Source organism: Pecten maximus, chromosome 5, assembly GCF_902652985.1.
Source record: "Pecten maximus chromosome 5, xPecMax1.1, whole genome shotgun sequence".
NCBI classification, from domain to species: domain Eukaryota; kingdom Metazoa; phylum Mollusca; class Bivalvia; order Pectinida; family Pectinidae; genus Pecten; species Pecten maximus.
Genome location: NC_047019.1, coordinates 32,255,752 through 32,281,165, shown reverse-complemented (window position 1 = coordinate 32,281,165; position 25,414 = coordinate 32,255,752). Strand labels below are relative to the sequence as shown.

General features: G+C 36.4%; 2 protein-coding genes across 11 annotated transcripts in view; one reads left to right on the top strand and one right to left on the bottom strand.

The window, feature by feature from the left end:
• Window positions 1-8,867, top strand: part of LOC117328412 (E3 ubiquitin-protein ligase rnf213-alpha-like) — a 311,982-nt gene extending 303,115 nt beyond the window's left edge. Inside the window, exons 77-85 of the mRNA XM_033885941.1 lie at window positions 821-969; window positions 2,067-2,150; window positions 3,158-3,350; window positions 4,280-4,496; window positions 4,615-4,689; window positions 5,395-5,586; window positions 5,903-5,992; window positions 6,300-6,499; window positions 6,701-8,867. Coding sequence (XP_033741832.1) covers window positions 821-969; window positions 2,067-2,150; window positions 3,158-3,350; window positions 4,280-4,496; window positions 4,615-4,689; window positions 5,395-5,586; window positions 5,903-5,992; window positions 6,300-6,499; window positions 6,701-6,893 — 1,393 coding nt within the window. The 3' untranslated portion in view covers window positions 6,894-8,867. The remainder of the gene's footprint in view (window positions 1-820; window positions 970-2,066; window positions 2,151-3,157; window positions 3,351-4,279; window positions 4,497-4,614; window positions 4,690-5,394; window positions 5,587-5,902; window positions 5,993-6,299; window positions 6,500-6,700) is intronic.
• A 6,134-nt stretch (window positions 8,868-15,001) lies between these two features.
• Window positions 15,002-25,414, bottom strand: part of LOC117327809 (anoctamin-1-like) — a 57,081-nt gene continuing 46,668 nt past the window's right edge. For all 10 annotated transcript variants that reach the window (XM_033885004.1, XM_033885007.1, XM_033885005.1 and 7 more), the window contains 2 exons: window positions 22,736-22,841; window positions 15,002-21,381 (listed from right to left, as the gene is read on the bottom strand). In XM_033885004.1, coding sequence (XP_033740895.1) covers window positions 21,118-21,381; window positions 22,736-22,841 — 370 coding nt within the window. In that variant the 3' untranslated portion in view covers window positions 15,002-21,117. The remainder of the gene's footprint in view (window positions 21,382-22,735; window positions 22,842-25,414) is intronic.

Here is a 25,414-nt window from a genome sequence, read left to right as displayed (position 1 = left end):
TAGTTCACCGGGTAAAAAAGTTTTTTCTGTCACCATGGGAACTTAATCAAAAATACCAAATTACTGTTTCCTGGCTATAACTCCAAAACTGTTCAACGCAGCTGCTTGAAACTTTCTGTATATATCAGACTAGTGCCCTAGTTGTGCCTTTTGCTTTTGCTAACCTTCAATTTTCGGCATTTTTTCTGTCACCATGGAAACTTAATCAAAAATACCAAATTACTGTTTCCTTATGTTTCCGGGCTATAACTCCAAAACCGTTCAATGCAGGTCCTTGAAACTTTCTGTATACATTGTATATCAGACTAGTGCCCTAGGTGTGCCTTTTGCTTTTGCTAACCTTCAATTTTCGGCATTTTTTCTGTCACCATGGAAACTTAATCAAAAATACCAAATTACTGTTTCCTTATGTTTCCGGGCTATAACTCCAAAACCGTTCAATGCAGGTCCTTGAAACTTTCTGTATACATTGTATATCAGACTAGTGCCCTAGGTGTGCCTTTTGCTATTGCGGACCTTCCATTTTCGGTATTTTTTCTGTCACCATGGAAACTTTATCAAAAATTCCAAATTACTGTTTCCTTAATAACACTTACTTTGAGCTTGATATATACAAAGTCATGTATTTGGGTTTTCATACCAATGATGGGGTGCGGGGGATAATGCCAAGCTTTGCAGCTCCTTGTTGTATGTTATAGTTTTGTCATTAAACTTCAATATCATCTAAACATACATATAGGGCCATCTATCTATGAATTGACTACATCAATGACCTTAATAGAAATATGCGATGGTAATCATGTTTTGGGTAAACATTTCTTTTAAAGGATTGCCACCTGCGAGCCATCCGTCTTGTTCCCAGCATCTTACGCCTCCAGAGGATGTTGATCAGTAAATACCAGAGGAAGCTGGACAGGGCCGAGGCTACAGCCTTCACTGTGGAAAACGTTCAGACTGACTTCATTCAAGGTGATCCCTTCATTCCAGTTAATGTTACAGTTATATATTCCTCCAACAAAGTTTGAAAACTTGAGTTGTTGTTTACAAACAACACTTTCAATGACAAATTTGAGTTGTTCATAGTCTTATGAAGCTTTCACTCACAAATGCTGTAGTTGATGGGAGAGAAAGCTGTCTACAACAATTTTGAGTTGTACTCTGAACAAATGTTGTTAATGATGTAATTGATGGTAGAAAATGATACACTACCCCTCCTACCTACCTGATATTTGTAGATATCCAGTCTATTACATACACTACCCCTCCTACCTACCTGATATTTGTAGATATTCAGTCTATTACATACACTACCCCTCCTACCTACCTGATATTTGTAGATATTCAGTCTATTACATACACTACCCCTCCTACCTACCTGATATTTGTAGATATCCAGTCTATTACATACACTACCCCTCCTACCTACCTGATATTTGTAGATATCCAGTCTATTACATACACTACCCCTCCTACCTACCTGATATTTGTAGATATCCAGGCTATTACATACACTACCCCTCCTACCTACCTGATATTTGTAGATAGCCAGTCTATTACATACACTACCCCTCCTACCTACCTGATATTTGTAGATATTCAGTCTATTACATACACTACCCCTCCTACCTACCTGATATTTGTAGATATCCAGTCTATTACATACACTACCCCTCCTACCTACCTGATATTTGTAGATATTCAGTCTATAACATACACTACCCCTCCTACCCACCTGATATTTGTAGATATCCAGTCTATTACATACACTACCCCTCCTACCTACCTGATATTTGTAGATATCCAGTCTATTACATACACTACCCCTCCTACCTACCTGATATTTGTAGATATCCAGTCTATTACATACACTACCCCTCCTACCTACCTGATATTTGTAGATATTCAGTCTATTACATACACTACCCCTCCTACCTACCTGATATTTGTAGATATCCAGTCTATTACATACACTACTCCTCCTACCTACCTGATATTTGTAGATATCCAGTCTATTACATACAAACATATCTACTATAAATTCAGCCCTGGATACATTTCTGTTGTAGATGGTAAGGAAGATGAGGTAAGACAGCTGATACAAGATTTTGCTGAGGCCTGGAATTGTGTCCGGCAGGCTCTTGAAACTTTTCGTAAGTCCCAGACTTCTTTTACTTTCATTTGGGGAATAATTGATATTCATAGAAATATATAATAAGTCTGTTATCTACCAGCTAAAGGTGTACCGGTTAAAGGTGAACCAGTTAAAGGTGTACCAGTTAAAGATGTACCAATAAAAGGTGTACCAATAAAAGATGTACCAGTTAAAGGTGTACCAGTTAAAGATGTACCAGTTACAGGTGTACCTATAAAAGGTGTACCAGTTACAGGTGTACCAGTTACAAGTGTACCAGTTAAAGGTGTACCAGTTAAAGGTATACCAGTTAAAGGTGTGCCAGTTAAAGGTGTACCAATAAAAGGTGTACCAGTTACAGGTGTACCAGTTACAGGTGTACCAGTTAAAGGTGTACCAGTTAAAGGTGTACCAATAAAAGGTGTACCAGTTACAGGTGTACCAGTTTAAAGGTGTACCAGTTAAAGGTGTACCAATAAAAGGTGTGCCAGTTACAGGTGTACCAGTTAAAGGTGTACCAATAAAAGATGTACCAGTTACAGGTGTACCAGTTAAAGGTGTACCAGTTAAAGGTGTACCAGTTAAAGGTGTACCAGTTACAGGTGTACCAGTTAAAGGTGTACCAGTTAAAGGTGTACCAATAAAAGGTGTACCAGTTACAGGTGTACCAGTTAAAGGTGTACCAATAAAAGGTGTACCAGTTACAGGTGTACCAGTTAAAGGTGTACCAATAAAAGGTGTACCAGTTACAGGTGTACCAGTTACAGGTGTACCAATAAAAGGTGTACCAGTTACAGATGTACCAGTTACAAGTGTTCCAGTTAAAGATGGACCAGTTAAAGGTGTGCCAGTAACAAGTGTACCAGTTAAAGTTGTACCAGTTACAGGTGTACCAGTTAAAGGTGTGCCAGTTAAGACTGTAAGATTGTAGACTGTCCTCAAAGATAATAATGTCAAACGGTACTGTGTTATAGTTATGAATTTCATGATCTTGTGAAAGTCTGACCGAGGCCTCTTATTTTTCAGCTTGTCCAACAACTACTGGTATTGCTGTGGTGTCCAAAGAGTTCAGTTCCCAGCAGATTACAGGAAATACACCAATCTCTCTGTTGTTGCCTACAATGAAAGATGCTGGTCTCTGTTCATACATACTTGTGTACTTCCTGTTGAAAAAACAGAAAAGTTTTCTGGAGAAATACTGCAAGGTCAAGCGACAAAGGTAAGTACATCATAAATACATATGTTAAACACCTATCCCTTCCCTCCTACTCACTGAGTTAGCAGGGTCTGCCCACCTTACAGTGTAGGTTAAGATTCTTTTCCTTGAGGTGAAAATGGTTGATCTAAACACAAAGGGAGAACATATGTTGTAGTTCAAAGTCTTACCCTGAGGGTTGATTGTCAAAATACATCCCTTTCGGAACCAATCTGTTCACAATTTTAGTACACTACTGGTGACTATAGGTTCCCTCCCCATCCGTCTGTCCATCCATAGGTCTGTCTGTCTGTCCACCCATAGGTCTGTCTGTCTGTCCACCCAGTTTTCCATACTTTTCTCACCCTGGCTTCAAGGTATGGTATGTAATTTCAGTACGAGTAGTTACAGATCAAGTTAAAGTTTTAGGGTTTTGGGGTCAAGGTCACTCTTACTATTTTTAGTGGGGGTCGATAGGGGACATGTAGTGCTTTAGCAATGCTCTCAGAATACTTGTTTAACATAATCAAAACTGTTTTCTTTTGATATTTGTTGATGTTAAATAGCTGTGTTCATACAGTACATCATATTGCTGAAAAGCAGATGTCATTGGAGAATCTCTGACAATGAACATTCAATATGACTGAAAACTCGCAGCAAATCTTATATCAATGCTGAGTTCATCAGTTCGCCCAACTTTACAAAAGATTCAAGGTTGTTTATGAACTTACAGCAAAACCAAATGTTGTAATATCAATTCCAAATATAAGTGCTTTACCTTCAAATTGGCACTTGTTTTAGAGAATACGTAATACTATAAATTAATGATTTTGTAGCTTAAAGTTTAAAAATGTCTTCTGTGGTACTCCAGATGATCTGCCTTCTTGAACAGACCATTTCCTAATGGTTACACAACAGCTGAATACAGATTTCATATTTAAATTACATTACAGAATGACCGACTTACCAAAGGTCAAAGTTCATGATCTTAGTCCTGCCCACCTGATCAGCTACCATCCAGAACGAGACATTCTCCCCATCGTCCTTGCTAACTGTAACTACTCGTTTGAAGTTGGCAAGGGCACCAAGATTGAGTATGACTTTGGAAATATTGAGAGACAACTAGGAGACCGATTTTTGTTTGCAAAATCAGACATTGACATAGATGAGGTAAGATACAGACTATGTATAGTTTGTCATTGATAATCAATTCCTTTAATCATCTACCATATAAAATATTTTGTTATGTTGATTGGAGAGAAATAATGTTGTTATTCTGGCTTTCCAGATTGAAGTGATGACGTACAGATCAGATGTCACAAATGCTGTTGTCTTCAAGAGTTTGAGAGAGAAAATACCACAGGTATGGTTCTGCTACCTGGGACAAATGTCATTCTGTTCAGAGTTTTTGTTATTAAATCTCACACAACACAGCTACAAAGAAAACAACTGGATACAGAATCATGTAATTAGGAAAAATCATCCGACTCTCCAAATGTTCTGGTGCTCCTTTCAAATCTTTACAATTTTCATACTTTACTTAGTCTAATATCTAATTAGAATTAATTTACATTAACTCCTCATATATATGATAACCATATTCAAAAGTATACAATACAGTTTTATTTTCGATCTGGCTACCCAGTATTTTCACTCTCTACATGAGGTGTCAGTGGGTGTCCTGCCCATCCATCTGAACTCAGCTGCCTTTTTATCCCCAAAATTGTTTTCGATATAACTAGGCATATATCAAGTTAGTGCCCTTGTAGTACTTTGTCCTTTGGATAAATCTAATTTTTGATACAATTTCTGTTGCTATGGAAACAGTTTACATTTTAGGTTCTCATTAATTTTTGGAGCGTGACCTCTAAATTTTCCTAATATTCCAGAATATACCACTCTTCGACTATTAGTACTTTTAGATATAGAGTATCTGAATTATGTTGTAGCATGGGTATAAATAGATTGTTAGCTTGCAGTTATAGTAAATGTCTAACAGCCAGACCCCTACATAACCAATATTTTGAAATTATATATATTCATAGTCATGTTTTAATTATCTAAACAGGTACAGCTGGGAGCTGCAGTTCGACACCAGATTTGTCAGGAACTGCGAAGTTTGCCTGAAATCTGTGACTGTCTGGACAAGCTGGATATCACCATCAGCTTCCTTAAGTCTGTAGGGGAAGAGCCTACCAACTCTCTAGACACCTTCATGACACAGACTCTCAAACTGACACACCCACTGGTCAGTCCCAAGGTATGACACACCCTCAAACCTGATACACCCACTGGTCAGTCCAAAGGTAAGACACCCTCAAACCTGACGCACCCACTGGTCAGTCCCAAGGTATGACACCCTCAAACCTGACCTATCCACTGGTCAGTCCCATGGGTACACACACACCTAGACTTTTCACACTGACTGTCACTCCGAAACCACAAGTAATATAGAGTCACAAAACATACATGGCTGTTGAAGAAGTCAAAATTAAAATGAACCTAATACGTGTATAGAAATTTAATTATGCAAAGATTTTGTCTATGTATCATTAATGTATGTCTTTTTTCTACAGTCCAAGGCAGTATGTCAGTGTCAGCATGTCCAGTGTCTTTGGCTTACTCTAGCACAAGAAAAGACAAAGTGCCTGGCAAAGCATAGAAAGGTAAAGAATAAAGTGGTTTTTAGCCCATCATTACCTCAATGAATGTAGGCTTTCTAAAAATCTTCTCATCAATAATCAACATTGGTCGTTTTAGACTGCCATGATCTATCAGTATTTAGTCCATTCTTTTCTTGGACACCCACTAAGACAAATAAAGAAAACTATATCAAGGTTGTCTTTGATCGTGAACGGTCATTTCATCTTTGTATGGTCAAACCTTCATTGGGATTATTGGAAATGATTTGAATCTTTGATTTATCTAATACAGTTAATGAAAGTTTGAACTTTTCTTTGATCATGATAACAGGATGTGTTCGACAGTCTTGGAGAGGAGTACAGAAAGGAGTTGTCTGTACAACAGAGAGAGAATCTGAAGTACTTCTGTGAGGGACTGCAGGCAGATAAGTTGGAGTTCCTCCTGGAGTTTCTGTTTGAGTGCATCATGTTGATGATCGCCATCCCACAAAACCAGGACGACGAAGATTATTATGATATAGGTAGTCAAAGGTGAGAATCACATAGAGACCATTACAGAGCATGTATTGAAATATCACAAAGGCAAGTATAACCTATGTACTGTCAACCCTGTCTATAAACTATGCCATACAAGTGTCAGTTTATCTATATATAGATTAGTGAAGGAATGTCCACATTGTACTACTAATGAAGATCAATCATGGTACATTGTTTATTATTTATTCTTTTCAGCCTTCACCGAAATCTGGAAGGTTACTTGTACAGCCCTTTGTATGACGAGGAACCTCTCCTCCCAGACTGGATTAATGAGACCATTACCAGACTGGACGGGGACGATCAGGAGAAGCTGCTTGTGTCACAATGTGTCAACGTGTGGCTCTTCTTGTTCAACGCCTACAGCAGCAAGGCGAGGGAGAGGAGGTAGAGAGGGACATCTGGTGTCACAATGTGTCAACGATGTGGTTCTTCTTGTTCGACGCCTACAGCAGCAAGGCGAGGGAGAGGAGGTAGAGAGTGACATCTGGTGTCACAGTGTGTCAACGTGTGGCTCTTCTTGTTCGACGCCTACAACAGCAAGGCGAGGGAGAGGAGGTAGAGAGTGACATCTAGTGTCATAATGTGTCGATACGTCTTGTCGACACCTGTATCAAAAAGATCGTTATGATTGACTTGTGCATATCAGATATTATGGGATGCAATTGAAGTATACAATGTGTGTAAAAGGAGACATATCCTTTAAGAAAATTATTTACACACACCTTAGATGTTGTATTTTATTATGTGTTACTGAATTTCAATGATTTTGGACTTATAAGTCATAAGTATTGAGTTTTATTGAAATGTCGGTATTCTGATATGGTCGTAGTTATATTGTAGTATGTAGATATAGTGTATCATGTTCTTATGGAACCAGCATCATAGCCAATATATTTAATATTATATAACAATGTGACTGACTAACATTGTACTTACAATTACATCATCTTGTTTATGTATCTTCTTAAATGTGATTTAATTGCTTTATATTTTGAAATCACTACTTATCATTATATTAGTACTAGTGCTACTGAATGTCTAGGCAGTTATGTGACTGTTACTACACGTAATGTGACTGGAATATCAGACATGGTCGCGATGGTTAAGGAATGTGTTTTATGTCTATATGGCTGTTACTACACTTAATGTGACTGGAATATCTGACATGGCCGCGATGGTTTAAGAATGTATTTTATGTCACAGTTGTTACTACACTTAATGTGACTTGAATACCCCGATATGGTCACGATGGTTAAGGAATGTGTTTTATGTCTATACGGCCATTACTACACGTAATGTGACTGGAATATCTGACATGGCCGCGATGGTTTAAGAATGTGTTTTATATGTTGTAGCAATGCTTGTATAATGTTAAATTCAGAAACATGTCTTGTGTGGTTTTAGTATTCTTGGTATGTTTGTTGGTAGTAGATATTTAATGGAATTTGCTACATCATACTTATTTGTAATGTGCTACAACATCATAGTTATTTTTATATGCTACAATATCTGTACAATGTGATATGCTACAGTATCTGTACAATGTGATATACTACAATAGCAGATCTCTGCCTGTATAGTTTTAATGTGTTTGTTAATGTTTAAAGAATATCAGCTAATACTTCTCATATTGAAGTGTATTATGATATGTGGATTGAATAACAATTTTACTGTAATGTCAAACTGATAACAATGTTATAACAAATCTGTGGCGACAATAACTAAATCATTTTATACCCCGTCCCCAGTCACATACTCGTATACCAACATGTTACCCCATGTTGGTGTTTTCCTACATGCTTTATTACCAGGAGATTTATGATTTAGTGATGTTGTATAATACCAAACACATTATTGTAACCACCATTATTATTATCTACATAATGTTTAATGTACTAAAACTATATATAATCTCTATTTTTACAAGTGTCTGTGTATTACTTATTATTGTTATTGAACATATTAAATATACAGAAGATTGTATATAATATATATGATCGATGTGTTAGGGTAAAATGGTTACAGACAATCAGTACCAGGGGTAAGTTTTAAATTCTGCAGGGGTACAACAATTGTTTGCCCCTTACATTCATTACTGTTAGTGTTTATAACATTACAAGCTGTTAATTCCCATGTTGATAACATGGGAAATGATGATATGATTTTTTTTGTTATTTTTAATGAAACTTGAACTTCTTGTTTTTAATAGAAGTGTTCTGTTTCAATCTATTTACGGAATGAAGGAATAGAATCAGGATCATTAATTAATTTTGTTGACATTTCAAAAAGTATGGATGTTCTTGCTGTTAAGTGGTAACTACCTTGTAAGTAATCATGTGCTGTATAAAAAATATAGGAAGCTTCTACAAAAGCAACAATTTGAATTAAAGCTGTTCATGTCTGAATTTGATGTCCTTAAATCCTTCACTTTTTATATACATATATATTTTCTGTGTTGATTCAGGAAACTGAAAAATGTGCTAATGAGGGTCTTTGAACTTGATACTGGTACCCAATACTTAATTAGTATGTTATACATTAGTGGGTACTAGGTAGATACTTGTTCTTTTTGTTGCTGATTGACAGTCGATATTCATTAGAATAGAACCTGCTGTTTCTATTTTACAAGGATTGGTACTATCGAGATGATGAAATATAATGAACATGATGATATGAATAGTTAAATTAAGTTTGGTTATTAAACAGAATAGTTTGGTTATAAAACAGAATAGTTTGGTTATTAAACAGAATAGTTTGGTTATTAAACAGAATCTTTATTTACATTGTTATGTTTGTAATGTTATAAGCACATTTCCTTTGCATGACTTTGACTTTTAAAACTGCGAGTATGTAATAACAATGTTTTTTGAAAACAGTAGTCACTGATTATAAAGCACTAACTAATGGTAAAGACCTAATGTTGAACTTTAATGACCACATGTCGACAATGCATCTTTTTGTGAAGTGATTTGTTAATTAAGAATTTCTTGTCTATATATATGTAGTATCTGAATATATATTTTACTTTGGATGAAGTTAATTGTTTCACTGTTAACCAAAATAGCAAACAGTGAGATTATAGGCAATATTATAACCATTAGCACAGTATGCAGAATCATCCCCCCCCCCCCCCCCCCCCCCCCCCCTTCACTTTAATTAGATTTCTTGTAAAATGATTTTTTAGTTCTATTTTTTCTTAATATGTTTGTCCACTTAATTATTATTGTAACATCAAAATTTATTTTTGAGATTTGCTTTCTGTTCCCCATCAGTATTGACTTCATATCTTTATTTCAGTTTTCTTTCTCATGTTTGATTTTGTTAAAATGAAATGTTAAAATGTTGGTCCAATTGTGTTATGTTATTATAGACAGTCTTTCAAATCACATGTATCATGAGTTACTGTGTAAAAAGGTTTACTTACTTTGAAATTAAATATTGTTGAGTTGATTGGTCTGATATACTTTAATACTTTTAAATTAAATATTGTTGAGTTGGTTGGTCTGATATACATAAAAACCAACCTTATGTTATGTTCATGCTCGTCAGTTTCTGATTAGAGCTTTTTTTGTTGCTTGTTTTTTTTCATCTGTTGTTTTTGATTATTTTTTATTTCAATATGTTCTGTTTGTTTATTATTTAGTATAAGGTATTAACACTCACAAGTGATCACAACCTAGAAATGCCTTCAAGCTACATTTTACACATACAATCAATATAATAATTAACATGTCCACCAGTTTTAGTTGATAGCTATATCTTAACTGTTCACACTTACATGTAATGCCTATTGCTTTCCCAGTTACTCTTAGCAGAAAAATTGTATTGACGTCTAAAACACCAACATTCCTTCTAAGATTTCGTCGTCTATTTTAGTTTTACTCATGGTATACATTAGACTCGAGGTGTTGGTAGACTACTTACTTTGCTTTTACTATACAATCATGTAAATTGCCATTATATAGTGCTGTACAGAAAGTCCTTGTACTTAGAACTGTATTATATACAACGAGGAACGTCAAGTTTGTCTTTAAAATACTGCAAATTTTGATTGTGTCAAATTTCTCAATGGATATATTATACTGTGTACAATTGATTTTGAGATTCATGTTTGAGTTTGGAGGATTTGAGATTTGTTTTTCCTTTTGAAAATTAATGTGAAGGAATGATTTACATGTATGTGCAACATATGTACTTGGCTTTTCTAATATAATAAACTTTGATAGAACTAAGAATTTGTTTTAGCTTTCCATTTACTACAAGAACGTATATATAATTGTGGTAGTATTAGTAACTTGCATCCTTATTATTTTTTTGCAAGGTTAAAGATTTTACTGTCTGTAAAACACATTTAAAAAAAAAACGGAAGTAGTTGACAGAAATTAGAGACCCCCTTGTGAATTTCATGACCCTGGGGTCTCACGTTTGCCCCTGGGGAGGGGGTAAACTTTACTATAGTTTATATAGGGAAATCACATTTTTGACTATTATTTGTTGGATTTGTATTGGAATTCATTCTAACTTGGTTCAAATTATCAGCATGGGATTACAGTTTGATGTTATGTACATATTGGCCCTGATTGACCCCCAGGGGCTGGTGGGCGGGGCCAAAAAGGGTCAAATTGACTGAAATTTCAAAAATCTTCTTCTCTACTCTCAGATATGTTAGAATCAAATACTCTTCATAGATGGAAGGGTCTTAAGGTGCTTTACCAAAATTGTGAATTTCATGACCCTGGGGTCTCTAATCGCCTTTTGTCCGTCGTCGTCCTTCGTGCGTCGTCCGTCGTGCGTCCGTAAACTTTTTACATTTTCGACTTCTTCTCCAAAACCACTTAACAAAATTCAATGAAATTTGGCAGAAAGTTTCTATGGCTGAAGGTCAACCAAAATTGTGAATTATATGGTCCCCACCGCCCAGGGGCCTGAGGGGTGGGGCCAAAAAGGGTCAAATTGACTAAAACTTCAAAAATCTTCTTCTCTACTCTCAGATATGGTGGAGTCAAACACTCTTTATAGATGAAAGGGTCTTGTGGTGCTTTACCAAAATTGTGAATTGCATGACCCTGGGGTCTCATGTTTGCCCCTGGGGAGGGGGTAAACTTTACTATAGTTTATATAGGGAAATCACATTTTTGACTATTATTTGTTGGATTTGTATTGGAATTCATTCTAACTTGTATCAAATTATCAGCATGGGATGACAGTTTGATGGTATGTACATGTTGGCCCTGGTTGACCCCCAGGGGCTGGTGGGCGGGGCCAAAAAGGGTCAAATTGACTGAAATTTCAAAAATCTTCTTCTCTACTCTCAGATATGTTAGAATCAAATACTCTTCATAGATGGAAGGGTCTTAAGGTACTTTACCAAATTGTGAATTTCATGACCCTGGGGTCTCACGTTTGCCCCTGGGGAGGGGGTAAACTTTACTATAGTTTATATAGGGAAATCACATTTTTGACTATTATTTGTTGGATTTGTATTGGAATTCATTCTAACTTGGTTCAAATTATCAGCATGGGATTACAGTTTGATGTTATGTACATATTGGCCCTGATTGACCCCCAGGGGCTGGTGGGCGGGGCCAAAAAGGGTCAAATTGACTGAAATTTCAAAAATCTTCTTCTCTACTCTCAGATATGGTAGAATCAAATACTCTTCATAGATGGAAGGGTCTTAAGGTGCTTTACTAAAATTGTGAATTTCATGACCCTGAGGTCTCACGTTTACCCCTGGGGAGGGGGTAAACTTTACTATAGTTTATATAGGGAAATCACATTTTTGACTATTATTTGTTGGATTTGTATTGGAATTCATTCTAACTTGGTTCAAATTATCAGCATGGGATTACAGTTTAATGGTATGTACATGTTGGCCCTGGTTGACCCCCAGGGGCTGGTGGGCAGGGCCAAAAAGGGTCAAATTGACTGAAATTTCAAAAATCTTCTTCTCTACTCTCAGATATGGTAGAATCAAATACTCTTCATAGATGGAAGGGTCTTAAGGTACTTTACCAAATTGTGCATTTCATGATCCTGGGGTCTCACGTTTGCCCCTGGGGAGGGGGTAAACTTTACTATAGTTTATATAGGGAAATCACATTTTTGACTATTATTTGTTGGATTTGTATTGGAATTCATTTTAACTTGGTTCAAATTATCAGCATGGGATTACAGTTTGATGTTATGTACATATTGGCCCTGATTGACCCCCAGGGGCTGGTGGGCGGGGCCAAAAAGGGTCAAATTGACTGAAATTTCAAAAATCTTCTTCTCTACTCTTCAGATATGTTAGAATCAAATACTCTTCATAGATGAAGGCTCTTCGGTGCTTTACCAAATTGTGAATTTCATGACCCTGGGGTCTCACGTTTGCCCCTGGGTAGGGGGGTTAACTTTACTATAGTTTATATAGGGAAATCACATTTTGACTATTATTTGTTGGATTGTATTGGAATTCATTCTAACTTGGTTCAAATTATCAGCATGGGATTACAGTTTGATGTGATGTACATGTTAGCCTGGTTGACCCCAGGGGCTGGTGGGCGGGGCCAAAAAGGGTCAAATTGACTGAAATTTCAAAAATCTTCTTCTCTACTCTCAGATATGGTAGAATCAAATACTCTTCATGGGGAGGGGGTAAACTTTACTATAGTTTATATAGGGAAATCACATTTTTGACTATTATTTGTTGGATTTGTATTGGAATTCATTCTAACTTGGTTCAAATTATCAGCATGGGATTACAGTTTGATGTTATGTACATGTTGGCCCTGGTTGACTCCCAGGGGCTGGTGGGCGGGGCCAAAAAGGGTCAAATTGACTGAAATTTCAAAAATCTTCATATCTACTATATGTTAGAATCAAATACTCTTCATAGACTGACCCCATTAGGACTGATGGGTGGGGCCAAAAAGGGTCAATTTAGTTGGCCGAAATATTTCAAATCTCAGGTGACCGTTAAGGCCCTTTGGGCCTCTTGTTCAAAATGGCTGCCGGCTTCTCATTGGTTGAGGCTTGTCCGGACAACTCCTAAAGTACTACTCCGATTTTAACGAAACTTGGTATACATTATCAGTATCACATGTAGTTGTGCATCCCAATTTTTCTTTTCGAAAAAAAACATTTTTCAAAATGGCCGCCGGTTTCTCATTGGTTGAGGCGTGTCCGGACAATCGGGTGAATCCTAAAGTACTACTCTGATTTTAACGAAACTTTGTATACGTGATCAGTATAACACGTAGTTTAAAAAATGGGAAATAAATAGGCCTAGTTGCACTCCTGGGTCAGGCAGGGGACTTTGTATTGCTGTTGCAATACTATCCATCCTTGTTTCTTTATGCCCAACAATGCTTTACATGGTTATAGGGTTGAAATCTCAATGGTTTCAAAGATATATATACATATATAAAAAGTCCCTAGGGGTGGGGAAAGACCCAAGGGCCTATATTCATAACAGGATTGCGTTCATCTCTTGATGTCAAGCAATGCTATATATGGTTATAGAATGGGGATCTCATGGGTTTAAACTAGTAGCTATTAAAAAGATGTAGCTCAATACCCGCTATTGGGCCCAGCCCCTCCGGCCCCCAAGGAGCCACATCCTCCGTTTCCACAACATTATATCACATTTACCCAATGGTGCTCCAGATCATTCATGAAAACCCATTCAGGCATACAGTACTAGTAGGGATTTAAAGAATATACCTCAATTTCCCCTATTGGGCCCCACTACTCCGGCCCCCAGTGGAGCCACATCTGTTATTTATGTGTTTGATCTTCTTTGCCACATAATGAAATAGTGACAGTTTTATTATGTCTCCAGGTTAAACAAAAATACGACTGACACATGAACAAGAACTGAGGTAGCGCCCATTTTTCTGATGTTGGCCCCAATATGATCTCTAATACATGATATTATCTTTGAGGCGGGAATGTAAGTCAGTCACTGAACTTTGACCTACATCAAAGAAATGATTTGTCCATACTTGCTATACAAGTCTTCATACTGGCATGGGGTCAAAAGTTGGTCAATTTGACCTTTGACCTATATCAAAGAAAATTGTTCTGGGCTCTTATCTTGTATTAATGTGATCATTTACATTTCCTAAAGGGGATATATGGGTTCACCTTATTTATAACAAATTCATCATCAGTGCACTTTTTAACATATCATTTCAGATTTTTGAGGGGACTTTAATTTGCCAATTTGATAGGCTATTATCTTGGCATTCTGAGATACAAATTGCTCAGAGTTTGGAATGTAGATTGAATGGAACCACAAACCTCAGATTTCGTGTAATTCACCTCAGATTCCACGTAATGAAAAGAATACATTACTCTTAAGTTACAAAATATGTGCATTACTGCATGATGTTAATTTCATAAAATTATTTCCATTCTTATTTTAGAGTTGTTATTGATCAAGATCCAGTATCAAAAACTAAAATGAGATTTATGTATTTTGCAGTAGCATCAACAAATAAAGGACTAGAATTAGGAAGACAAAATATTTTATTACCTTCACAGAATGTACGTTTCACACAGCACACCCTTATTCACATTTCTGTACAGGACTGGATTTATACAAAACTTGTTCTAATTGTAACATGGGGGGAACTTTTTATATCGTTAATTCCATAAAATAAATTGCATGGCATTATTTATTACATTTCTAAAATTTTCTATATTCAAGCTTGTGAAAAATAACAAGGCACACTCGATTAACATAATAAAAGACCAAAATAAAATAAAAATCCTTAAAAATACAAATATATTCAGCTTCAATCGTACCTTGAATTTGCATGGTGATCAATTTTGAATTCTTCCCTTATATTATAAATGTATATACATAACAGACAATATAAACTTATTTTTTGTATTGATGGGATAAAAATAGATATCAGTCATAATATAACTACAAAATATTAAATAATACAGAGAAGTAATACAGTAATGTGGGGATTGGTACATATATACTTTAAATAACCATGATTGTGCACAATTACAAAGATTGTATCTCATAATTAAATCCCTTTAGCTTTGGTAGTGCAGGTAAATAGACAGGGATGGGTTAGTCACTAGGCATGTGCTTATTTTACAACATTAAGTACATGCAGCACTAAATGGTACTTTTGATAGCTTTATAATTTTGCACATTTTAAATTTAATTTTCCAATGCTGGATCTTTCTAGACACTTAATTTACAACACAAAATCAAAACTAATTTAAATTATAACATTACAGGTCAGCAGACCTTAAAACCAACCATAAAAAAAGTAGATTAATTTTGAAGGTGAAAAATGAAAACACAATTCACTGTAACAGGAATAGATACACACTGACAGCCTTACCAAAAACCTTAATCTCATGACAATAGTGTCGGCTACTACAACAAGCTATAGTTCTCAAGGTTTACATGCAGTATTGCACAGGTACTAACAATAAATCAATATTTCTTGCATTGTAAAAAGTAAATTTAACTTCTTGCATTAATTGTGCAAAAAATAAGACCACTGATAGGAATAAAATTAAATAAAATACTCAAACTAAACAATATAAAATCAAATATAGCATTTTTGTTAAAGTGATGAATACATAGAGTTGTTACAAAAGTCAATACAATAAGATTTAGAAAATCGCAGTTATGTGTTCACTCCAGTAGTTACCTTACACAGCTTTCCTCGTGTTTTTGTAGATGATGGTAAAATTTATCCTGATAATACATGTCATAATTTGTTTATAAAACAAATAATCTAGATCTTCATGTTTGAATTTTCCTTCTAAAAATGACAATTATGACTACAACCAGTACCAGTGTAGGCCCTATTATTTAACATAGCATACTGTATACGTAGACACACAATCTAGCCAATGTCTTGAGAAGTGACACTAAGGAAAATCAAGATTTAATAATATTTATAAAACAAATCAAAATTACTAAAATAGCATCCATACTTCAAAATTGATGGCTTCGTAAATGAAGTGTTTTGGCTAAGGATAAATAATCTCTAAGCATGATCAACATCAGCATACATTACAAGATCTAATGTAAAAAAAACAATGGTGAGAATATCAAAAACAATTGAGGAGTAGAAAATGAGGAGAAAGGTTAACTATTTGGCAAGTATACATTGCTAGGTTTATGTTATAAATTGTAACAAATGAAATAGGTGATACAGAGATGAGGTATAAATGCATTTCATTTTAACACAGTACACACTAAGTACGGGATCTGACAGGCGAGATGTCACAGGATCGGACAGGACAAACTGTCACAGGATCTGACAGGACAAGATGTCATAGGATCGGACAGGACAAGCTGTCACAGGATCTGACAGGACAAACTGTCACAGGATCTGACAGGACAAGCTGTCACAGGATCTGACAGGACAAACTGTCACAGGATCTGACAGGACAAACTGTCACAGGATCTGACAGGACAAGCTGTCACAGGATCTGACAGGACAAGCTGTCACAGGATCGGACAGGACCAACTGTCACAGGATCGGACAGGACAAGCTGTCACAGGATCGGACAGGACAAACTGTCACAGGATCTGACAGGACAACTGTCACAGGATCGGACAGGACAAACTGTCACAGGATCTGGCAGGACAAGATGTCACAGGATCGGACAGGACAACTGTCACAGGATCTGACAGGACAAACTGTCACAGGATCTGACAGGACAAGCTGTCAGTAGGAAACTTACACAGGCTGGTGTAAAGGTATAGATAATACATACATGTATATCAAATGACAGAGAGGACAAAACTGATACACCATTACTTATTCATTTCAAAATGAAAACTAGCTTTAGACAATTACAAACCTTATATATGTTCTCTCAATTCCAATGACGACCGATATGAACATAAGAAATGTAAGCTAAAAACAACTCTCTGGTTTGTGAGGTATAAACCTAGCTATAGGTTTAACAAAATACCTTGTTTATACCACAAGTCTGATTAAGAATAAACTTTATCTGCTATCATGAAAGACTATGTCAGATATATATTTATATAATAAAAATTAATGAATGAATTAAAGACAATTGATTCTGTATTTTGAGTAACAAACAGGCATTCATAATCTCAGATAGCACAGAACTAGGTAAATATCAGATGATTATTGGCCAACTTGGTGTACAAACTGTTCAGTTTTAACATCACATCTGATAAAACTATGTAACAGGAAAAGTTAATTGTGTACAGGGCTTCCTGTAATGAATAGTGAACTGTGTACATGACTTCCTGTAATGAATAGTGATCTGTGTACATGACTTCCTGTAATGAAAAGTTAACTGTGTAGAGGACTTCCTGTAATGAATAGTGAACTGTATACAGGACTTCCTGTAATGAATAGTGAACTGTGTATAGGACTTCCTGTAATGAACAGTGAACTGTGTACAGGACTTCCTGTAATGAATAGTGAACTGTGTACAGGACTTCCTGTAATGAACAGTGAACTGTGTACAGGACTTCCTGTAATGAATAGTGAACTGTGTACATGACTTCCTGTAATGAATAGTGAACTATGTACAGGACTTCCTGTAATGAATAGTTAACTCTGTACAGGACTTACTGTAATGAATAGTGAACTGTGTACAGGATTTCCTGTAATGAATAGTGAACTGTGTACAGGACTTCCTGTAATGAATAGTTAACCGTGTACAGGACTTCCTGTAATGAATAGTGAACTGTTTACAGGACTTCCTGTAATGAATAGTGAACTATGTACAGGACTTCCTGTAATGGATAGTGAACTGTGTAGAGGACTTCCTGTAATGAATAGTGAACTGTATACAGGGTTTCCTGTAATGAATAGCACCTAGGTATCTATTTGCTGTTTTGTAGTCTCATTCAACCAGACACAATGATTACTGCACATCTCTGTGTAGTGTAGCATGTAGTCCACAAGAGTCTGGTTGAACAAGACAAGCTGTTTTGTAAAACCACCACTTCTCTTTTGTCAACACCAACAACAAATCAAACTTGTACACCTCGTCCTGTTTAACACTTTAAGACCTGCTGTCTTTAATGTTGAAAGTAATCAAGGTTTAATTGATAGAGACTCCATATACAGGTATTATATAGGAGGTATCCAATAGATTTACGAGTCAATGCTTCATGAGATAATAATGTTGGGAACAACAATCTCCTGATAATGGATAATTTGAAATATTGCGCAACATAATGAGAGGATTTTTTTGTAATAACAAACAATATCTAAAGTTGACTTCCTCCAATAACAAACAATACCTAAAGTTGACTTCCACCAATAACAAACATGATTTGATCATATATGTCCACTTTATAAAGGTAAGAAAATGAGATTCAGAATGAGAATAGTTAACTTGATAAACAACCAATAAAATACTTTGCTATCTGAATGTCTAATGACTTAATAATTTACAGGAGATATGGATTAATGAAACTATTTGGTGTCAGAAGCAACTTAAATCATTTCAACACTACTAATATTCTAGCTACATTTTATAAATTTCAAATACAGGAAATTTTGTGTCATGTGTTACAACAACTGAACATTTACAGCTATTTCTATGAGAAATGTTGGTAGATTTCTCTTCCATTAAGATTCTCTTAGATAACAACAGGTAATTATCAACCTTTAATAGATAATGTAAACTATTCACAGAATAATAGACATTGTTGTAATCTTATTAGTCAGTAGAATCACTGGTTCAGTACATATAAAAGATTACCCTATAGATATAAACTGAATAAGGCTCTAAGGACAATCTATTCCTGATCTGGACCCATTGTTTTCTGGGACAATCTATTCCAGATCTGGTCCCATTGTTTTCTGGGACAATCTATTCCTGATCTGGACCCATTGTTTTCTGGGACAATCTATTCTAGATCTGGTCCCATTGTTTTCTGGGACAATCTATTCCAAATCTGGTCCCATTGTTGTCTGGGACAATCTATTCCAGATCTGGACCCATTGTTTTCAGGGACAATCTATTCCTGATCTGGACCCATTGTTTTCTGGGACAATCTATTCCAGATCTGGTCCCATTGTTTTCTGGGACAATCTATTCCTGATCTGGACCCATTGTTTTCTGGGACAATCTATTCCAGATCTGGTCCCATTGTTTTCTGGGACAATCTATTCCTGATCTGGACCCATTGTTTTCTGGGACAATCTATTCCAGATCTGGTCCCATTGTTTTCTGGGACAATCTATTCCAGATCTGGTCCCATTGTTTTCAGGGACAGTATATTTCCAATATACACAAACTGGTTCCCTAGTGATTCTGTAATGGAACCAAATGTTTTTCAGGAAAAAACCGTTTTCTTTCTGATAGAGAGTTTTTGAAAACATTAAAAAAACAAAATTCAATCTTCATGAAGACTAGAAATACAAAATCTTTAAAATTCTTTGACTAAAAATGGCATTTTGAAAATAAATTTACAATGAACTTAACAATTTGTTAAGCTCATCTCATAATTTTAAAAATGTCCCCAAAAAGTGAATCATGTTAATGTGGTATTCACTCACCATTCAGGTACTGATTAGAGTAACTTCCATGTTATATATATATGTCAGGAGGATCGATAATATCACGTCAATATTAACAGACATTTATAAAGCATGGTATGTCAAGGCCAGGACTAACTTGATATGTGGGATTATACATATTAAGTATTATGCCTTATTCAAGAAAAAGAAGGTTCTGATGATAAAACATCAATACTTGAGCAAAACATGTGGCCAGAAGAACATTTTAAAATTTTGTCTTTACCCTACAACCATTTAAGAGAAAGGGTGGCATTTACCTTGTGCAATATCGCAAAGAAAGTTCAAAATCATGTAACAGGGACAAAGATGCTGTCACCCAATATACCATATACAATGTCAGGTAAATTTTAAGGCAATAAGCAGTACCCCACCCTCACACATTTTTTTATGAATGTCAACCCCTCTAGTCCGTTTAAGATTCACACTTACTGGGACAGCAAATATTCCAGAAATGAGCTGGCTTTCTTTTTACACTACAGTCTTCACATGCTTAAGGACAGGCAGTTTTCCTTGAAGATGTTTCTCATAATCTATCAAAGAATACACTGTTTAGTACAGAAAACTCCTCAGGCAGACACCCCGTGTAGCAGAACACATTTTAACATAAAACAATATGTCTAATACATATTCAGTATATATTATATACAATACATATATATTGTTTAAAAATAAATTCAGATACTAATCAGAAAGACATTTGTATGAGAATGAAAGCTGTACAAAGAAGGCAAATGGAGTATGGAGGGAGTAGTGATACACAACCCTTGGTAGGACAATCCTCAATCCATCGTCCTGGAATTCAAGGAGACAATTCTCCTAGAAACACGCATCACTGTTCAAATTTGATACAGTGTTTTTGGCAACATATTGCAAATTTGAATCATTCACTCTTATGAAACTATCTCATTTTTGTTTGTCTTGTTCTATAGATGTTTTAATACCGTTCCCTGTATCAATATTTTTCACTCTTTAAATTGAACCACCAAGATATTTGAGTATTTCAAAATCTGGCTTGTAAGTAATACTTCAAACTGATGTATTTGAGGTTGAGCATGTTCAACTTTGCTACACTTCTGTTGATGGACTTTCACCAGGTTTTCGATTCACTAATGTCATACTTCCAAGGTCAGTGGTATGGTAACGCCGAACTTCATCGTCCATAATGGTGCCCATTATATCATCTACATCCTCTCCCTGTGCACGAAGCAACTCTGTCTTGATGACTATTTCATTGGAAATGTAGTTCTCCCGACGAATTTGTACCTTGAGGGCGTGAGGCACATCAGGAATAACATAAGCTATGAGGCCCGTGATGACAATTATCAGGTTCTGTAAAATAATGAAGTAAATATATGTGAAATATAATCAGGACCTCCATTGATCATCAGTACCAGTATGTATTAACATTGTTCCTGAGCCACTAATATTTACCAAACCTGACCAGTATTTACCTGTTTTATCCCTATTAAGACTGCATTTAACAGTACTCAGACTGGTCAATTACCATGTTCTTCAGAGATAATGATTGCTGACAGCTGCAACAAGAACTGTTGTCTTGGGCCAACTCATACCCGACCCACCCATCCCCCAGCTTTCCTAAACGAGGAGGTAAGTTCTACCTCTTATAAATTATGCACATCTACAATGCATAAGGATTATAATTGCAGATAAGTTTAGTTGAAATCCTATTGTATTTATAAAAAGAACTAATTGTAATGGGAAACCATTACCAAAGTCCCCAAACATCTCCCATATTCCCAAAGATGCAAATGATATCTGTATGGCAATGAAACAAATGCAGTTGAATTTGCAGTCTCTAAAACCCCTATAAACCAATTTTCTTTGAAATCAAATAATATCTAAATTTCGGGCAAACAAGAAGCTTCCATGTGGTTACTATGGCAGCTAAACCAATATGATTGAAATCACAGTCCACTAATATCCTTATATACAAAGTTTCATGAAAATTTGACAATATTTTAATTTTGACCAATCAAAAGCCTCCATGTGCCATTTTCTTAAAATGTTAAACTGAGGTTGCAAAAACATACATATCAAACACACAATCAGTGTTGGTGTGTGTGACTTTGGTATAGGAGATCTACTACTGACTATCAGTGTTAGTGTGTGTGACTTTGGTATAGATCTACTACTGACTATCAGTGTTAGTGTGTGTGACTTTGGTATAGGAGATCTACTACTGACTATCAGTGTTAGCGTGTGTGACTTTGGTATAGATCTACTACTGACTATCAGTGTTAGTGTGTGTGACTTTGGTATAGGAGATCTACTACTGACTATCAGTGTTAGTGTGTGTGACTTTGGTATAGATCTACTACCGACTATCAGTGTTAGTGTGTGTGACTTTGGTATAGATCTACTACCGACTATCAGTGTTAGTGTGTGTGACTTTGGTATAGATCTACTACTGACTATCAGTGTTAGTGTGTGTGACTTTGGTATAGGAGATCTACTACTGACTATCAGTGTTAGTGTGTCTGACTTTGGTATAGATCTACTACTGACTATCAGTGTTAGTGTGTGTGACTTTGGTATAGGAGATCTACTACTGACTATCAGTGTTAGTGTGTGTGACTTTGGTATAGATCGACTACCGACTATCAGTGTTAGAGTGTCTGACTTTGGTATAGGAGATCTACTACCGACTATCAGTATTACTTACCTCAAATACAACCACAAAGACAAATCTGGCAGCAAAGACATGCCAGTACATCTCGGTAAACTCGTACTTATCCTCACTCCAAGGAGGGTTCCTCAGATCCCGATACCTGGAATCATCACAAAGTTTAATTATTTAGGCCAAATAAAATTTATTTCTTGTTTCTCAGGCCCGCCCGCATCCAATATGAACCCCCCGCACCACTCACTTTTTATTGAAATCAAAAAAATAAAAACGTCCGCGCCGAAAAATAAATTCCGGAAAAAATTCCGACGTTGGTTCCCGCATTATCCGGAACTTGCCCGATCCGTGTTTTAGAATCTCCCAAATCAGATCATTGAAACGTTTGTTTATCTTTTAGAAGCTTGATTTTTCGATTGCACATGGTAGCAATGATTTCCATTCAAATATCTTTTTCTGAGAGTGTTATTTTACCCTGGGCAATCATATCGAATTATAGCGACACTTGTTCGTTTGGCGAACTTTACAATGGCCTGCGCGATGGATCGCTTGGTCCCGACGACTGGTAGTTTCCGCCAAAATTCACGGATCATGATGTGTCGGCCGCGAACGGCAAACGGAAAGCTGATGTTTTTTTTTATAAAGTAATGATGTCTTTGAAGGTAAACGAAGCAACAAAACTGTTTGGACATTAATTTTGTGGGATGAACTAAAGGGGAACAAAAAGACCAAATCTTAAAGCATAGGCAGTTCCTGATCACTTGTGTACATCTGGTGAACATTGAACATAAATTGTATTTCAATTGTTTTTCAATTTAAATTGTAAGTTTAATACCAAACAAGGGCCCAATGGGCCCAAATCGCTCACCTGCAATGCAGTGATCTTTTCATACATGGATCCTTCAGTTATTTGAAAGCATGCTACAGGACCAATATAATGTCTCTCTGCACTTTGGCTTTTCACTAAAAGTCATTTAAAGATTTAAGCATACTTGATCGACGTGACCTTGAATGCGAGTCAGGGTCATTCATTTGAACAAACTTGGTAACCCTTCACTCCAGCATGCTGCAGGCCAAATATTAGGTCTCTGGGACTGTTGGTTATTGAGAAGAAGTTGTTTAAAGATTTTAGCCTTTTTGACTCCTGTGACCTTGAATGAAGTCAAGGTCATTCATTTGAACAAATTTGGTAGCCCTTTACCGCAGCATGCTACAGACCCAATATCAACTCCTTGGGACTCTTGGTTATTGAGGAGAAGTCATTTAAAGATTTTAGCCTTTTTGGCCCCTGTGACCTTGAATGAAGGTCAAAGTCATTCATTTGAACAAACTTGGTAGTCCTACACCCCAGCATGCTACAGACCCAATATCAACTCCCTGGGACTGTTGGTTATTGAGAAGAAGTCGCTAAAAGATTTTAGCCTTTTTGACTCCTGTGACCTTGAATGAAGGTCAATGTCATTTATTTGAACAAACTTGGTAGCCCTTTACCCCAGCATGCTACAGACCCAATATCAACTCCCTGGGACTCTTGGTTATTGAGAAGAAGTTGTTTAAAGATTTTAGCCTTTTTGACTAATGTGACCTTGAATGATGGTCAAGGTCATTCATTTGAATAAATTTGGTAGCCCTTTACCACAGCATGCTACAGACCCAATATCAACTCCCTGGGACTCTTGGTTATTGAGGAGAAGTCATTTAAAGATTTTAGCCTTTTTGACTCCTGTGACCTTGAATGAAGGTCAATGTAATTTATTTGAACAAACTTGGTAGCCCTTTACCCCAGCATGCTACAGACCCAATATCAACTCCCTGGGACTCTTGGTTATTGAGAAGAAGTTGTTTAAAGATTTTAGCCTTTTTGACTCCAGTGACCTTGAATGAAGGTCAAGGTCATTCATTTGAACAAACTTGGGAGCCCTTCACCCTAGCATGCTGCAGGCCAAATATTAGGTCTCTGGAACTGTTGGTTATTGAGAAGAAGTCGTTTAAAGATTTTAGCCTTTTTGACTCCTGTGACCTTTAATGAAGGTCAAGGTCATTCATTTGAACAAACTTGGTAGCCCTTTACCCCAGCATGCTACAGACCCAATATCAACTCCCTGGGACTCTTGGTTATTGAGAAGAAGTTGTTTAAAGATCTAAGCCTTTTTGACTCCTGTGACCTTGAATGAAGGTCAAGGTCATTCATTTGAACAAACTTGGGAGCCCTTCACCCCAGTATGCTACAGGCCAAATATTAGGTCTCTGGGACTCTTGGTTATTGAGAAGAGGTCGTTTAAAGATTTTAGCCTTTTTGACTCCTGTGACCTTGAATGAAGGTCAAGGTCATTCATTTGAACAAACTTGGTAGCCCTTCACCCCAGCAAGCAGCAGGCCAAATATTAGGTCTCTGGAACTGTTGGTTATTGAGAAGAAGTCATTTAAAGATTTTAGCCTTTTTGACTCCTGTGACCTTGAATGAAGGTCAAGGTCATTCATTTGAACAAACTTGGTAGCCCTTCACCCCAGCATGCTGCAGGCCAAATATTAGGTCTCTGGAACAGTTGGTTATTGAGAAGAAGTCGTTTAAAGATTTTAGCCTTTTTGACTCCTGTGACCTTGAATGAAGGTCAAGGTCATTCATTCTAACAAACTTGGTAGCCCTTCACCCCAGCATGCTACAGACCCAATATCAAGTCCCTGGGTCTTTTGGCTATTGAGAAGAAGTCGTTTATTTTT